This window comes from Hyperolius riggenbachi, unplaced genomic scaffold, assembly GCF_040937935.1.
Source record: "Hyperolius riggenbachi isolate aHypRig1 unplaced genomic scaffold, aHypRig1.pri scaffold_117, whole genome shotgun sequence".
Taxonomy (NCBI): Eukaryota; Metazoa; Chordata; class Amphibia; order Anura; family Hyperoliidae; genus Hyperolius; species Hyperolius riggenbachi.
The window spans coordinates 117,732-136,369 of NW_027152342.1; the positions used below are offsets into that span (position 1 = coordinate 117,732).

The following is an 18,638-nucleotide window of genomic DNA, read 5'->3' on the forward strand; positions in this document are numbered from 1 at the left end:
AGCTGTATTGTTGAATTAAGTAACGAATTTTAATGTTCATATCTTTTCATTATTATTTCCCGTCTGTAATTACAATGGCATTTATTGTTAACCAAGTTTGAGAACTATAAGGTTTTGATATCTACCCACGCCATTTCGTTATCAAGCCAAGCCCTTTTTTCACTGCGCCCTTTTTTCATACACACTTATTTTTGGTGTTTTGCCAGCAAAAAATAACCTTTGTTTGCAATGTCGTGGTAAAATTAACAATTTTATTTAACCTCAATTAACTGGTTTTCCGTGTTCACCTTAAAAATAACGACTTTCTGCATTTATGTGACTTTTTGCCATATTGCGAAAATACAATGTATTTTTGCAAAAAAAAAATTCTCAAAATCGAAAATGGCATTTTTGATGTGAAAATGAATGGCAAAATTTCACAAGCAACACTGTTTGCTAAGCCCAAGCGGTGGTTCTGTGCAAACGTAAGCCATCCTGGGCCTGTGCAGTGTGGGCACGTTTATTTATGAATGGCAGCAACGTTGGCCTTCAGGAGAATGAGGGAAGCCTCTGGAGTCTCTGGAGGCTTCTCTCTATCAAAGTATCTTACTTTTTCTACATGAAAGTTTTTCTTTAAATTTGGTGGGCTCCATTCTTCTCTTCCTTCCATCAGGCCCAGGCAAACCAAGGGGCTGCTTGGGGCCTCACCCACAACAGGGCTTGGGGCCTCACCAACAGCCAGGTCCTCCCATGCTGCCAGACTGCCCTGTCTGTCATTTGTATGACCGTCCATGGCTCCCCATCACTCACACACAGACCTCAAACCAGCGACATTGTGAACAGAGGGGAGACGGAGTACACTTTAGATGCGGAAGTGAGGTCATTGCTCATTTCCTGCATTTAAAGTGTGCTGCGCTGTTGATGACTACCTATACTGGGAGAGGGGGGCACCTGGGCCGCCTATACCGAGGAGAGGTTCACCTTGGCTAACTACCTATGTTAAAGGGCTACCAATTTTTTTATTTTTTGGGGGGGAGGGGGGGTTGCAACTGGGAAAGGGCATCAAATTATGTGCTTGGGGCCACAAAAACCTTGCCCTGCCTTCCATAGTTTAATATATGGTGGTCATGCTAAAACATGGGAGATTTGCCACCTCAGAAGATGATAAATGATCGTTCATTCTGTAAACGGGATGAACTGGAGGCTGGGGAACTCCATTCCATTTATTTGTTCAGCATTTCTTTTATAGCCATAATTTTGTCAATAGTCCTTTTATGTTTTTTTAGATCTAGTTTCGGGAGGTGCTTTTTCTCATCTGTACTGAACAAGAAAACCTGCGCAGCGAACTTCTCAAGGCTGGGATGTCTCTTCTCAATCTCATGTTTTGTCTTGTCACTGCTGTCATCCAAGTCATCAACCACCACAATTAATCTCCTCCTCCCTGTGAAACAAAAAATGAAAAAGAGATAATTATTAATATTAACCAAAGATGAACAAGAATAAACTCAAAAAAGTCTTCATCCCACCAATTCCAAATTAAAACAATATATGAAATTTTTATCTGCAAGAAAAAAAAAAGTAATATTGTAACATGCGTCAGTCTGGAGTCTTCAAATCATCAGAATTATAAAATCTTTCCTCTCCCTGATTTAAATTCTGAAAGTTATCGCAGGTTGCGACAGTCTTAGTCCTGTCAGGTGATCTGTACGGAATGTTTGTTACTGAGAGTTCTATGCACAGAGGTAGATATGTTTGCTTAGCAGTTGGAAAAAGTTGTTATTTCCCACAATGCAACAAGGTTCACAGAGAGGAAACTGTCAGGACCATGGTCATGACATCACACAGTGGGATGGGTTTCACCACAATATCAGCCATACAGAACCCATCATGATCTATTCAAGAAAAGGGAAAGCTGTCTCATGGCAAAGTTTAGCTATATAGTGTATGCTGAGAAACTCTTTAAACTCAGAATGTATGATACCTCTGTGTCAGTCCAACTCCCAGGTTTGTGAGCATGGAGGAAACAAGGATCCTTATCTCAGCTAACAACCTCCCACCCCATTTAGATGTTTTGTTTCACTTAAGGCATCTTAATGACATGTAGTTATGCTTGAAAAAAATCTATGTTTTCCCTTTTGATGTTGCATGTATAAAGCTGTCTGTATCATCAGCCTCATGCATGCAGCTACATTTAAGTCGTCAGCAGGTGCTCGTCAGCCAATCAGGATGCACTGTCATACACCCTTTACCTGCCATACCACATCTAGCAGCCATTAGCATTCAGGTGGGAGGCTTCAGTTGGACGCAAATCGCAAGATTGCGTCGCTAGCAGGACCGCCCCGTGCAGGCATTCCTCCCACAGGGGTCCCTCTCTAACCGCTCACCTGTCTGCCATGTCCTAGAGCTGAAAAAAAAAACGTTTAAAAACACACGATTGGTTCGCACGATGGCCAGGGGCCCCGGACCTCTCTCACTGGCCGGGGCCCCAAGGCCAATGCGCGATACCTGGAGGGGAGTGCAGGTGGGCCTGGACCTCTCACACCCAGGCTCTGGACCTCTCACATCCAGAAAACCCACCACCCCCGCCTCCATACTGAATGCTAAATTCGACACACACAAGCAATAGAACACAGCAATACATGCATGCAGCTACATTTAAGTCGTCAGCAGGTGCTCGTCAGCCAATCAGGATGCACTGTCATACACCCTTTACCTGCCATACCACATCTAGCAGCCATTAGCATTCAGGTGGGAGGCTTCAGTTGGACGCAAATCGCAAGATTGCGTCGCTAGCAGGACCGCCCCGTGCAGGCATTCCTCCCACAGGGGTCCCTCCCTAACCGCTCACCTGTCTGCCATATCCTAGAGCTGAAAAAAAAACGTTTAAAAACACACGATTGGTTCGCACGATGGCCAGGGGCCCCGGACCTCTCTCACTGGCCGGGGCCCCAAGGCCAATGCGCGATACCTGGAGGGGAGTGCAGGTGGGCCTGGACCTCTCACACCCAGGCTCTGGACCTCTCACATCCAGAAAACCCACCAACACTGCCTCCATACTGAATGCTAAATTCGACACACACAAGCAATAGAACACAGCAATACATGCATGCAGCTACATTTAAGTCGTCAGCAGGTGCTCGTCAGCCAATCAGGATGCACTGTCATACACCCTTTACCTGCCATACCACATCTAGCAGCCATTAGCATTCAGGTGGGAGGCTTCAGTTGGACGCAAATCGCAAGATTGCGTCGCTAGCAGGACCGCCCCGTGCAGGCATTCCTTCCACAGGGGTCCCTCCCTAACCGCTCACCTGTCTGCCATGTCCTAGAGCTGAAAAAAAAAAACGTTTAAAAACACACGATTGGTTCGCACGATGGCCAGGGGCCCTGGACCTCTCTCACTGGCCGGGGCCCCAAGGCCAATGCGCGATCTTGCGATTTGCATCCAACTGAAGCCTCCCACCTGAATGCTAATGGCTGCTAGATGTGGTATGGCAGGTAAAGGGTGTATGACAGTGCATCCTGATTGGCTGACGAGCACCTGCTGACGACTTAAATGTAGCTGCATGCATGTATTGCTGTGTTCTATTGCTTGTGTGTGTCGAATTTAGCATTCAGTATGGAGGCAGTGTTGGTGGGTTTTCTGGATGTGAGAGGTCCAGAGCCTGGGTGTGAGAGGTCCAGGCCCACCTGCACTCCCCTCCAGGTATCGCGCATTGGCCTTGGGGCCCCGGCCAGTGAGAGAGGTCCGGGGCCCCTGGCCATCGTGCGAACCAATCGTGTGTTTTTAAATGTATCATCAGCCTGCAAGCAAACAGGATTTAAGCCCGACGAAGGCTGCACGGGGCCGAAAGCTTGCTTATTCTTTTTAGTTAGCCAATAAATGGTATCATTCTGATTTAAAACTTCTTGCTTTTACTGATAGCTAACACGGTACAATACCCGACTGCTCTTTCAAGAGAGTGCCCACTACCATACATGGCAAAGAAGTATTGCTCTTTAAATTCACCCTCACAACTCAATCTTGTGGTAATCTTGCGTTACTAACATTTGTATAGCGCTTTTTTTCCTGTTGGACTCAAAGCGCTCAAGAGTTGCAGCCACTACGGCAGGGATGTCAAACCAGTCCTACGAGGGCCGAGGTCCTAACACAGTTCAAATGAATTGATGGGTCTGAATCAGGAAAGGTGTGGTCCATCAGGTAGAACACATTCCTGTCTTTCTCAGTCCATCCTAAACACTGGCTTGGATCTGGCCCTCCAGGCCTGGAGTTCCACACCTGTGCACTAAGGGCATGCTCAAGAGGCAGCCACTAGGGCGCACTCAAGGGGCCACCCTGCAGTGTTAGTAAGTCTTGCCCAAGGACTTCTTACTGAAAAGGTACTGACCCCAGCCAGGATTCAAACCCTGCCACCACTAAACTGCCACCACTAGTGGTGGCTGGATAGTGTACTGGTTAATGGCTCTGCCTTTGACATTGTTTCTAGGGAGTGTCTGCAACACCTCAACCAAATAACAGCGTCTGCTAGGGCTCAAAACAAGAGCAATTATATGGTAGAGGAAGAAAGCCCTTAAAAAATAGCACCTCCCACAGCAAAATTTGAAAAAGTATAACAAAAATCTTTATTTAACATTAGGTATATTAATAATCACAGTACTGATGATTCAATTAAGAATAAAACCATTTAAAAACCAAGCAAATATTCCAACATGATCCCTGCTGCATATGAAACAATCACTCTAAATGCAATATATTGTATAATGACACAATGCTGCTGTCAGATATAACACCCCACAGTAGGCTCAATATTAAGCCCAACAGGGGGGGAACCCGGGTTCCGTATACAACCTAATGTGATGCAGGACTAATAAACAACACCTGTGCAATGGGAAAAAAAAGAAACCCACACGAATAAATATCGCATATATAAGATTATGAAATAAAGTGCACAATTGCTATCCAAGTATACAGTATTACTAGTGATAAGATGCCTAGTAAAAAAAAATTAGGCAAAGGAGCAGCCCATAGGAAAAAGAGCATAAAGTGGAGTAGAGCAAAAAATATATAGGAGATACTTAGCCCATCCTCTCTCCTTGATAAAGCGAGGTGACTCTCGCGGAACTAGTGGGATCTTGTCCTCTGAGGGGATTCCTTGTTCCCTGCTGTGCTGCTGAGATTGACTTTACTATTTCTGGGCTAAGTATCTCCTATATATTTTTTGCACTACTCCACTTTATGCTCTTTTCCCTATGGGCTTTGCCTAATTTTTTTTTTACTAGGCATCTTATCACTAGTAATACTGTATACTTGGATAGCAATTGTGCACTTTATTTCATAATCTTATATATGCGATATTTATTCGTGTGGGTTTTTTTTTCATTGCACAGGTGTTTATTGGTCCTGCATCACATTAGGTTGTATACTGAACCCGGGTTCCCCCCCTGTTGGGCTCAATATTGAGCCTACTGTGGGGTTTTATATCTGACAGCAGCATTGTGTCATTATACAATATATTGCATTTAGAGGGATTGTTTCATATGCAGCAGGGATCATGTTGGAATATTTGCTTGGTTTTTAAATGGTTTTATTCTTAATTGAATCATCAGTACTGTGATTATTAATATACCCAATGTGGAATAAAGATTTTTGTTATACTTTTTCAAATTTTGCTGTGGGAGGTGCTATTTTTTAAGGGCTTTCTTCCTCTACCATATAACTGCCTTTGACATTGGAGGCCAGGATTCAGATGCTGGCTATGGTTAGTGTTGGGCGAACAGTGTTCGCCACTGTTCGGGTTCTGCAGAACATCACCCTGTTCGAGTGATGTTCGATTTCGGCCGAACACCTAATGGTGTTCGGCCAAACTGTTCGGGTTCGCCCGAACTGCTCAATGGCCGGCCGAACAGGGCCCCCCTATGGAGTCGCAGGCATAAGGGGGGAGCATGCCCCAATCACGGGGGGGTCGGAAATTCCCCCCACCCCCTCCGCTAGCGCTCCCCCCTCTGCCCGCTTCCCCATAAAAAAAGTTTAATGCAAGTTAAATAGTGCCGGTGGCTGGCAGTGGAGTGAGGAGGAGGAGTCCGAGTAGGAGAGTGACGCGTTGAGGCCGGGCAGCGGGCGGTTCAGCGGTAGTACCCTTGTGGTACTTCCGCCCTTTCTCTGACCTCACGTCCTCTACGTGATGACGCATACGAGGGTACGCATGACGCGTACCCTCGTATGCAGAGGACGTGAGGTCAGAGAAAGGGCGGAAGTACCACAAGGGTACTACCGCTGAACCGCCCGCTGCCCGGCCTCAACGCGTCACTCTCCTACTCGGACTCCTTCTCCTCACTCCACTGCCAGCCACCGGTACTATTTAACTTGCATTAAACTTTTTTTATGGGGAAGCGGGCAGAGGGGGGAGTGCTAGCGGAGGGGGTGGGGGAATTTCCGACCCCCCCCGCGATCGGGGCATTCTCCCCCCTTATGCCTGCGACCCCATAGGGCCCCCAAAATGGGCATGTTCGGGGGTCCCATTGACTTCCATTGAGTTCGGGGTTCGGGCCGAACATGCCGAACATCTGGCCCATGTTCGGCATTTTCGGCCCGAACCCGAACATCCAGGTGTGCGCCCAACACTAGCTATGGTAAGTATCTATTCAGTAAGAAGTCCTTGGACAAGACTTCCTAACACTGCATGGTGGTCCCTTGAGCGCATCCCAGTGCCTGCAACTCTTGAGCGCTTGAGCGAGTCCAACAGGAGAAAAGTGTTATACAATAATTCATACATTAAAAAGTCTCTCACCATATTTTGCTGAGAGCATTTCCAGTTCCTCGTGATACAAAGCATCCTTCCCATCTGTAAGGTTTAGCTTGCCGCTTTTTCTACTGTGATACAGGATGACAAGTTTGCATCGAAATGCCGTCTCTTGAGGCCTATCTTTCTGATGAGGAGAAATCCTGTGCGGGCGAACGTCCACACTTTCCATTGAGAGCACATTACTCAGCCAGGCAAAAATGTTTTCATCCGAATTGGAGTAGATGGCAACAGTGGGCCTGGCTGCTGAAACTGCCCCCTGGGAAAAGGGAGATAAATATACATTTTATTACATTATATTAACCAACTTCAACCATATTATTCAACTTTACACCTTATAAGCTGGCCATACACTAGGCCGATTCCCAGATTCCTCTGGGATCGAATCTGCTGTCACATCGTTCACGCTTCACGCTAAATTTCAATCTATTTTGTCCCGAAATAGATCGAGCCCGTCGAACGCTCCGTGCGGGAAATTACCGCTGATCGCCCGCGGGTAGGGAGCGCGTCGCTAGCGGCGTTCGTGTGCCCGATGACCGACGCAATACAGCTGCAATACATTACCTGCTCCACTGGAGCGACTCCCCAGGTCTCCGCTGTCTTCTCCGCTCTGGTCTGGTCTCCGGGTCCAGCATGCTTCACTTCTTCCTGTCCCAGCAGGAAGTTTCAACAGTAGAGGGCGCTCTACTGTTTAAACTTCCCCCAGACAGGAAGAAGTGAAGCATGCCAGACCCGGAGACCAGACCAGAGCGGAGAAGAAGACAGCAGAGACCTGGGGAGTCTCTGAGCAGGTAATGTATGCGGGGGGGCGGCCTCAGCACCACCCCCACCACAGATTGTGTACGGTTTCATGCTGAAATCGTTTCACAAACTGTTTGCAGTAAAGGCAGCCATACGATCCCTCTCTGATCAGATTTGATCAGAGAGGGATCTATCTGTTGGTCGAATCTGATGGCAAATCGACCAGTGTATGGCTACCTTTATTCAACTTACCTCCTCCTCTGTTCGGCTGTTTCCTCTTGGTGTGAGATAAAAGCTTGTGCTGTAGCCTAGCTCCTTATCAGCAGCAAGTAGTATGGATATCTTAGGTAAATAAACAGGAAGCTGCTTGTTTATTTCCCTAAGTTATTTGTACTTGCAGCAGATGAGACAGCCTTACAGAAGAGGCTTTCATCTTACACATGGAGAACATGGGCGTAACAATCACCCCTGTGACTCCTGCCAACGCAGGGGGGCCCAGAGGCTTCGGTGGCCCCTCCTCCTCACTCTCCCCAACTGCAAGTGCAGCCAATTAGCAAAAAAAAACCTCCCTGTTCACTCACAAAAAACATGTACAGGAGTGTGTGTAAATATTTCTTGGTTCCAGATTCTGCTTCACAACAAAACACTCCCTGCTGCCATTCGCCAGCTCCCAATCATGTGACCCACATGGTGTTCGTGGACCAAGGGGGCCCCATGCTATAATTTTTGCAGGAAGGCCCTATTAAGTTATTCGTTAGTTTGTAGTTATGCCCCTGATGGAGAGAATAGAAACAGCTGTTACAGCTGAGCTGAACAGAGAAAGACATCGCTTCTCTCCAAATGACAGTCACCATCTGTAAAGAGACTCCTAACAGTACTGCAAAGTACTTAAAGATGCACACCATTCTGTAGCTTGTGCTCTCCTCTTTCATTGAATCGCCATTCTACACCAAATAGTTTTCATTTGATTTCAATTTAAAAATCGATATGTTATAACTTCCAAGTCACCCCTGTTTTCCCTGTTAGAAAAATGCATCACTGAATGAAGCAGGAAGAGGAAGTGACACGCATGCAAGAGGCTCCTCCAGGGGGGTCATAGCACGACTTTGTATGAAGTTATCTGGCCCCATGCATTTTATAGCGGCAATACCAGGGGGAGTTTGGATAAAATAAGTGGCTGGTAAGTGTGCTGACACACTCAATTGTTCGTGAGTATGCTTAAAGGCATACTTATGAGAGGTGTTCGGAGTCCCTTTAAGAGGTGCTATAAATTATCCTATCCAGCTGTCATTTGTAACCAGATACACTAGCTACTAGGGGCTCGATTCACAAAGCGGTGCTAAGTGTTAGCTGTCAAAAGCCTCTTAGTGCCCCATAAGTAGCTCTATGCGCACTAACGGCTGTGCAAAGCTACTTCGCGCACAGCCCCGCTCAGTGAGCGCACAGTGGTGTGCACCGGTAATAGTGTGCGGTGCGACAATAACGTCGCACCTGCTGCCCCTTAAACGCTGCACGCGGTGCGCTGAAAACGTGCATCGGGTGCCCCCGAAATGGTGCATCAAAGCACTGCTTTAGGGGCACCTGATGTGGTTTTTGTCGCACCGGGTGTGACGTTTAAGGGACAGCAGGTGTGACGTTATTGCCGCACCGCACACTATTACCGGCGCACCCGCGCTGCGCGCGCACTGTGCGGGGCTGAGAGTGATGTGTGGGCGCAAACTACCTAGTGCTGTGGTTTGCGCCCACAAAGTGATAGGGCTCACTAACCGGCTTAGCGCCAGTTAGTGAATCAAGCCCTATGTGTTAGAAAGCATAGATGCTACTAGGGCTATCCCAGTAGCCAAAAAGTAGTGCCCCTTTAAAGTGGTATGAAACTCAGCATTTCCTCATTGTTCTCAAGTATTATTTATAGCATAAAATCTACTACCACAAAATTATAATAATGATTTTAGCAGAACAGCATTCAAACAGTTAAACACAGCACACAGCCGCATCTGAAGAGGTGATAACATTATCTTTTGTTTACATTCTTTTGTCAGTTACACTTAGTAAACATTAGCAAAGTGATGAAACTAAGCTCTCTCTGCTTCTAGTATGTGTGCAGCTGAGAATTGATCACTAGATTGATTTTATTATACAAATACAGCAGCTATGCAATAAAATGCAATGGCAGCTTCCAGAGCAGGTAAACTGTACTTTGGGAACTTGTAATTTCTAGACAGAAATGTTACTTGTGCTCAAAAGCAAATATGGTAACTGTATGGGTAATAAAACGTTGGGAAAAACATTTCTGTTGAATGTTGTTATGTCAGAGTTTTACCCCACTCTAATATTCTAAAGTATTGTGAAAATAGGAAATGTGTTAGGGATAACCAGCTCCCTTTTGCAAAGGTGTTCACATGTTTATTATATCTCATGAAGTGAGATTTTAAATGACAGAATGGTCATGATTGTACGTGATGATTCGATGATAGGACTAGTGTTGGGCGAACAGTGTTCGCCACTGTTCGGGTTCTGCAGAACATCACCCTGTTCGGGTGATGTTCGGGTTCGGCCGAACACCTGATGGTGTTCGGCCAAACTGTTCGGCCATATGGCCGAACTAAGAGCGCATGGCCGAACGTTACCCGAACGTTCGGCTAGCGCTGTGATTGGCCGAACGGGTCACGTGTAGTGTTGGGCGAACATCTAGATGTTCGGGTTCGGGCCGAACATGGCCGAACTCCGAACATAATGGAAGTCAATGGGGACCCGAACTTTCGTGCTTTGTAAAGCCTCCTTACATGCTACATACCCCAAATTTACAGGGTATGTGCACCTTGGGAGTGGGTACAAGAGGAAAAAAAAATTAGCAAAAAGAGCTTATAGTTTTTGAGAAAATCGATTTTAAAGTTTCAAAGGGAAAACTGTCTTTTAAATGCGGGAAATGTCTGTTTTCTTTGCACAGGTAACATGCTTTTTGTCGGCATGCAGTCATAAATGTAATACATATAAGAGGTTCCAGGAAAAGGGACCGGTAACGCTAACCCAGCAGCAGCACACGTGATGGAACAAGAGGAGGGTGGCGCAGGAGGAGAAGGCCACGCTTTGAGACACAACAACCCAGGCCTTGCATGAGGACAAGAAGCGTGCGGATAGCAATTTGCATTTTGTCGCCATGCAGTCATAAATGTAATACAGATGAGAGGTTCAATAAACAGGGACCGGAAACGCTAACCCATCACAGATGTTCATTGTTCATGTTACTTGGTTGGGGTCCGGGAGTGTTGCGTAGTCGTTTCCAATCCAGGATTGATTCATTTTAATTTGAGTCAGACGGTCTGCATTCTCTGTGGAGAGGCGGATACGCCGCCGATCTGTGACGATGCCTCCGGCAGCACTGAAACAGCGTTCCGACATAACGCTGGCTGCCGGGCAAGCCAGCACCTCTATTGCGTACATTGCCAGTTTGTGCCAGGTGTCTAGCTTCGATACCCAATAGTTGAAGGGTGCAGATGGATTGTTCAACACAGCTACGCCATCTGACATGTAGTCCTTGACCATCTTCTCCAGGCGATCGGTGTTGGAGGTGGATCTGCACGCTTGCTGTTCTGTGTGCTGCTGCATGGGTGTCAGAAAATTTTCCCACTCCAAGGACACTGCCGATACCATTCCCTTTTGGGCACTAGCTGCGGCTTGTGTTGTTTGCTGCCCTCCTGGTCGTCCTGGGTTTGCGGAAGTCAGTCTGTCGGCGTACAACTGGCTAGAGGAGGGGGAGGATGTCAATCTCCTCTCTAAAGTCTCCACAAGGGCCTGCTGGTATTCTTCCATTTTGACCTGTCTGGCTCTTTCTTCAAGCAGTTTTGGAACATTGTGTTTGTACCGTGGATCCAGAAGGGTATAAACCCAGTAATTGGTGTTGTCCAGAATGCGCACAATGCGTGGGTCGCGTTCAATGCAGTCCTAGGCCGAAGAGGTCATAGCCTAGGGTCACAAAACCTGTTTATTGGGCAATTTCAATGGTGGCGAGTCTGACGTACATAAATCGCAGCAATGGCCGTTAGCAATGTCTGAATCTCACGAAATGTCTCATGCAGGTAGAAGACATATTGTTAGACTTGGGCTCCAAAGATGGGTTCCCTACATCTCTGCAAACCAGAGTTACAGGGCTCCAAATTTGGTAAAATCCCCCATAGGCTTTCATTGGGCCTCCTATTTACAGTTCCAAAATCTCACATCTTTTCAAAGGGCAATTACTCAGCAGTGGCAAATTTTCTAGCATTGTAGGGACCCTTAGGGGGAACATGACTGGTGAGTTTCGGGCCCCTAGGCCGAAGAGGTCATAGCCTAGGGTCACAAAAACCTGTTTATTGGGGCTATTTCAATGGTAGTGATGGTGACGTACATAAATCGCAGCAATGGCCGTTAGCAAAGTCTGAATCTCACGAAATGTCTCATGCAGGTAGAAGACATATTGTTAGACTTGGATTCCAAAGATGGGGTCCCTACATCTCTGCAAACCAGAGTTACAGGGGTCCAAAATTGGTAAAATCCCCCATAGGATTTCATTGGCTCCCTATTTCACTTTCCAAAATCTCACATCTTTTCAAAGGGCAATGGCTCAGCAGTACCAAATTTTCTAGCATTGTAGGGACCCTTAGGGGGAACATGACTGGTGAGTTTCGGGCCCCTAGGCCGAAGAGGTCATAGCCTAGGGTCACAAAAACCTGTTTATTGGGGCTATTTCAATGGTAGTGATGGTGACGTACATAAATCGCAGCAATGGCCGTTAGCAAAGTCTGAATCTCACGAAATGTCTCATGCAGGTAGAAGACATATTGTTAGACTTGGATTCCAAAGATGGGGTCCCTACATCTCTGCAAACCAGAGTTACAGGGGTCCAAAATTGGTAAAATCCCCCATAGGATTTCATTGGCTCCCTATTTCACTTTCCAAAATCTCACATCTTTTCAAAGGGCAATGGCTCAGCAGTACCAAATTTTCTAGCATTGTAGGGACCCTTAGGGGGAACATGACTGGTGAGTTTCGGGCCCCTAGGCCGAAGAGGTCATAGCCTAGGGTCACAAAAACCTGTTTATTGGGGCTATTTCAATGGTAGTGATGGTGACGTACATAAATCGCAGCAATGGCCGTTAGCAAAGTCTGAATCTCACGAAATGTCTCATGCAGGTAGAAGACATGTTGTTAGACTTGGATTCCAAAGATGGGGTCCCTACATCTCTGCAAACCAGAGTTACAGGGGTCCAAAATTGGTAAAATCCCCCATAGGATTTCATTGGCTCCCTATTTCACTTTCCAAAATCTCACATCTTTTCAAAGGGCAATGGCTCAGCAGTACCAAATTTTCTAGCATTGTAGGGACCCTTAGGGGGATCATGACTGGTGAGTTTTGCCACTGCTGAGCCATTGCCCTTTGAAATGGTGTGAGATTTTGGAACGGTAAATAGGAGGCCCAATGAAAGCCTATGGGGGATTTTACCAATTTTGGACCCCTGTAACTCTGGTTTGCAGAGATGTAGGGACCCCATCTTTGGAATCTAAGTCTAACAATATGTCTTCTACCTGCATGAGACATTTCGTGAGATTCAGACGTTGCTAACGGCCATGGCTGCGATTTATGTACGCCACCATCACTACCATTGAAATAGCCCAAATAAACAGGTTTTTGTGACCCTAGGCTATGACCTCTTTGGCCTAGGGGCCCGAAACTCACCAGTCATGTTCCCCCTAAGGGTCCCTACAATGCTAGAAAATTTGCCACTGCTGAGTAATTGCCCTTTGAAAAGATGTGAGATTTTGGAACTGTAAATAGGAGGCCCAATGAAAGCCTATGGGGGATTTTACCAAATTTGGAGCCCTGTAACTCTGGTTTGCAGAGATGTAGGGAACCCATCTTTGGAGCCCAAGTCTAACAATATGTCTTCTACCTGCATGAGACATTTCGTGAGATTCAGACGTTGCTAACGGCCATTGCTGCGATTTATGTACGTCAGACTCGCCACCATTGAAATTGCCCAATAAACAGGTTTTGTGACCCTAGGCTATGACCTCTTCGGCCTAGGACTGCATTGAACGCGACCCACGCATTGTGCGCATTCTGGACAACACCAATTACTGGGTTTATACCCTTCTGGATCCACGGTACAAACACAATGTTCCAAAACTGCTTGAAGAAAGAGCCAGACAGGTCAAAATGGAAGAATACCAGCAGGCCCTTGTGGAGACTTTAGAGAGGAGATTGACATCCTCCCCCTCCTCTAGCCAGTTGTATGCCGACAGACTGACTTCCGCAAACCCAGGACGACCAGGAGGGCAGCAAACAACACAAGCCGCAGCTAGTGCCCAAAAGGGAATGGTATCGGCAGTGTCCTTGGAGTGGGAAAATTTTCTGACACCCATGCAGCAGCACACAGAACAGCAAGCGTGCAGATCCACCTCCAACACCGATCGCCTGGAGAAGATGGTCAAGGACTACATGTCAGATGGCGTAGCTGTGTTGAACAATCCATCTGCACCCTTCAACTATTGGGTATCGAAGCTAGACACCTGGCACAAACTGGCAATGTACGCAATAGAGGTGCTGGCTTGCCCGGCAGCCAGCGTTATGTCGGAACGCTGTTTCAGTGCTGCCGGAGGCATCGTCACAGATCGGCGGCGTATCCGCCTCTCCACAGAAAATGCAGACCGTCTGACTCAAATTAAAATGAATCAATCCTGGATTGGAAACGACTACGCAACACTCCCGGACCCCAACCAAGTAACATGAACAATGAACATCTGTGATGGGTTAGCGTTTCCGGTCCCTGTTTATTGAACCTCTCATCTGTATTACATTTATGACTGCATGGCGACAAAATGCAAATTGCTATCCGCACGCTTCTTGTCCTCATGCAAGGCCTGGGTTGTTGTGTCTCAAAGCGTGGCCTTCTCCTCCTGCGCCACCCTCCTCTTGTTCCATCACGTGTGCTGCTGCTGGGTTAGCGTTACCGGTCCCTTTTCCTGGAACCTCTTATATGTATTACATTTATGACTGCATGCCGACAAAAAGCATGTTACCTGTGCAAAGAAAATAGACATTTCCCGCATTTAAAAGACAGTTTTCCCTTTGAAACTTTAAAATCGATTTTCTCAAAAACTATAAGCTCTTTTTGCTAAATTTTTTTTTCCTCTTGTACCCACTCCCAAGGTGCACATACCCTGTAAATTTGGGGTATGTAGCATGTAAGGAGGCTTTACAAAGCACAAAAGTTCGGGTCCCCATTGACTTCCATTATGTTCGGAGTTCGGGTCGAACACCCGAACATCGCGGCCATGTTCGGCCTGTTCGGCCCGAACCCGAACATCTAGATGTTCGCCCAACACTAGATAGGACCACCATGCATTTTAGTCTGTCAAAGGCAACAACCAGTATGCTGGATGGAAACTTTCATACTTACAGGAGAAGTATAGTGTGCATGAAAGAATAAATAGAGCTTACACCTTGAACATGTTGGATCCATAAGCGATGTTGGCCATCCATTGTATGCACATTAGAACGTCCAATGATCATCGGTCATTTCGAATGACTTTAATCTAATGTGTGTATGTACCTTAAAGCAAACCTGAAGTGAAAATAAACTTGTGACATAATGAATTGTATGTGCAGTACAGCTAAGAAATAGAACATTAGTAGCAAAGAAAAAAGTCTAATGTTGGTTTCCAATACAGGAAGCGTTAAAAATAAAATTCACTTGTTATCTATGCAAAAGTGCTTCTTTGAGCTCTTCAACCCAGGGCTGGGCCAAGGCAGAGGCGAGAGAGGCTCCAGCCTCAGGGCGCAGTGTAGGAGGGGGACGCACAACTCACTCAGCTATCATTCCCCTATTGTGTTTGAAGCAGAGAGAAATAAGAAAATGGGATACATGGCAGTGACTGCAAGCCAGATAACGAGAGATTAACCTTCTTGGTAGAGATGTCCCGAACAGTTCGCCCGCGAACGGTTGCAGGCGAACTTTAGGTGGTTCGTGTTTGCCGGCGCAGGCAAACTTTTGCGGAAGTTCGATTCGCCCCATAATGCTCCATTGAGCAGAACTTTGACCCTCTACATCACAGTCAGCAGGCACATTGTCGCCAATCGGACTGCACTCACTGCTGGAGCCCCCCCCCCCACCCTTATAAAAGGCAAGGTTCTCCTGTTGTTTTACTCACTCGTCTGCCTACAGTAATTAGTTAAGGGACAGCTGCTGACAGACTCTGCTAGGGAGAGTTTAATTAGGCTCTTGTAGGCTTGTTCCTAGCTGATTGTTATTCCTTATATTACCTCTCTCTCTCTCTCTCTATCTCTCTCTCTCTCCTCCCTCCCTCCCTCCTCTCTTCCAGGCAATTGTAGTATTTCAAAAGCCAGCTTACATACCATGGCTGGGAATTGAACCCAGGCTGGGCTGGGAATTGAACCCAGGTCACAGTGTGTGGTAGATAACTCACTTAACTCACTTATATCACCAACAACACTACATGCTGAAGCCAGCCTAGCATGTACCATTATGATCAATCCAAGAAAAAAATTAGCTTGCTTAACGATTTGTAGCAGGTCAAAAGCCAACTCACATTGGCTGGGAATAGAACCCAGGCCTACTGCTCTGTAGGCTGCTATCCTAACCTAAGTTCATTTTTCTCTTGGATTGATCATAATGGTACATGCTAGGCTGGCTTCAGCATGTAATGTTGGTGGTATAGTGGTTAAGTCAGTTACCTACCACACACTGAGTCCTGGGTTTAATTCCCAGCCACGGTATGTAAGCTGGCTTTTGAAATACTACAATTCCCTGGAAGATGAGACCCTCCTCCCTCCGGGAGAGAGGGAGGAGGGAGTGAGGGATTCCTGATGTCATAAAGCAGTGTAGAATTGCAATTGAACATTCAATGAGATTTCTGACCTTAAAACCCTGCTTTGTAGTAAATACAGAATTTTTTCTGGGACTTTTGATGTGTATTTCACTCAACCATGGCTTCCTCCAGGTATTAGACCCCTTGAAACATCGTTTCTATCATTTTTGCATTCAGCAGAAATTTTTCTAAATTTTTAAGTTCGCCTCCCCATTGAAGTCTATTGCGGTTTGCGAAAGTTCGCGTGAACCGAACCTTCCACGAAAATCGGAGGTTCGCGACATCTCTACTTCTTGGCGGTATGGACGAACTCAGTTTGTCCATGACCCCCGCTGTGCACCGCTCCGGCCCTACTGGGCCGATTTGCACAATTTTTTTAAAAACACGCAGCTAGCACTTTGGTAGCTGCGTGATGTACGCGATTGCCGCCGCTCACCGCCGATGCGCCGCTACCCGCCACGTGACAGCCCCCCCCCCCCGAGACCCTGTGCGCAGCCTGGCCAATCAGTGCCAGGCAGCGCTGAGGGGTAGATCGGGACTCCCTGTGACGTCACAACGTCGATGACGTCATTCCATTCGTCGCCATGGCGACGGGGGGAAGCCTTAAAGGAAATTCCGTTTAGAACGGGATTTCCGGATGGGCTTGGTTGCCGGCGGCGATCGGAGGGATGAGAGGGATGCCGCAGGGAGGGGGGAATCATGTAGCTAGCGCTAGGCTAGCTACATGATTTAAAAAAAAAATGCAAAAAATACTGCTGCGCCGCCACCCTGGTGCAATCAATAGAATACTAGGGTGGTTAAAGAAGAACTGTAGTGAGAGATACATGGAGGCTGCCATATTTTTTTTTTTTTTTTAAGCAATACCAGTTACCTGGCAGCCCTGCTGACCTATTTGGCTGAAGAAGTGCCTGAATCACACCAGAAACAAGCATGTAGCTAATCTTGTCATACCTGTCAAAATTGTCAAAAAAACCTGATCTGCTGCATGCTTGTTCAGGGGCTATGGCTGAAGGTATTAGAGGCAGGGGATCAGCAGGATAGCCAGGTAACTGGTATTGCTTAAATGGAAATAAATATGGCAGCCTCCATACACCTCTCACTACAGTTCTCCTTTAAGGTGTTGTGTGTGTATGGGGGGGCGCCTCTAATAGCAATCAGTGTGTGAGGGCTGGGGTGGGAGGGATGGAGGGGCGCACTTTGGTGTCTCAGCCGTGGCTGCTGGAGGACCTTGTCCCAGCTCTGCTCACTGGGTCCTGTTTTCTGAAGCACTTACACAGCCAAGAAACAGTGAGAGACAGCTTGAGATATGTTTTTTTACTGCAGGAAAGTTCAAAAGGTAATTATTTCTGCTCTGTTTTATAGCTTAAAGAATGTGCTTTGAGTCCTATGGGAGAAAAGCGCTTTACAAATGTTATTGTATTGTATTGTATTGTAAATATGACACAATGATGCAATGTTAAAAAAAAAGATTGTTTTCTTTGCTACTAATGTTTAATTTGTTATTTATACTACACATTCAAATCATTATATCATACTTTTTTTTGCTTCAGGTGTGCTTTAAGGCTAGGCAACAGGGAGGTTAGTTTCATTAGGAGTAAGGAGGAGGTTTTGTACATAAGGGGCCATATGCAATTCACTTTTTCACCTGAGTTTTCACCAAGGTGATATTTTTACAACTTAAAATAAAATTACTTTTAAGCCCCCAGCAAGCTAACTAGTACTCAAAATAATTCTTATAGTAATTTTTGACCTACTTTTTGGTACTTTTTCCATTACAAATGCTAAAAAGTTATATTAAATTGAAGATGAAAAATTATCTCCTAGGAGAAAACTCAGGTGAAAAAGTGAATTGCACATGACCCAAGATGACTAAAAACATCTCCCATGAGAAAACTAAGGAGAAACAGTTTAACAAATTAGGTCCACAGTGCTGATACAGAGAAAAAAAAAAACCTAGTGCCAGCACTTACCTAGCCATTGTGCTGTCCATTATGCGTACTGCTTGTAAAATAACTAACCACAATAAAAATGTGTATCCATACCCACACTTACCATTTTTCCTGCTGAACGGATAGAAGCTGGAGAGGAATTTCCTAAATAAATAAAACACATATTAATTATGTAATATTTGCTATATTCCTAAATAATCCAAAAGTACAATATATGTCCCTCTAAATCAGTAGAAATGATGTATAATGTGGATTGGTTAAAGGGAACCTTAACTGAGAGGGGTATAGATTTTTATTTTAAACA

General features: G+C 46.0%; 1 protein-coding gene across 1 annotated transcript in view; it reads right to left on the reverse strand.

Annotated features, from left to right (window-relative positions):
• Positions 1-237: 237 nt before the first annotated feature.
• The window catches only part of LOC137543607 (uncharacterized), a 70,527-nt gene continuing 52,126 nt past the window's right edge, over positions 238-18,638 (reverse strand). Inside the window, exons 12-14 of the mRNA XM_068264710.1 lie at positions 18,438-18,478; positions 6,768-7,038; positions 238-1,420 (exon numbers count right to left, since the gene is read on the reverse strand). Coding sequence (XP_068120811.1) covers positions 1,203-1,420; positions 6,768-7,038; positions 18,438-18,478 — 530 coding nt within the window. The 3' untranslated portion in view covers positions 238-1,202. The remainder of the gene's footprint in view (positions 1,421-6,767; positions 7,039-18,437; positions 18,479-18,638) is intronic.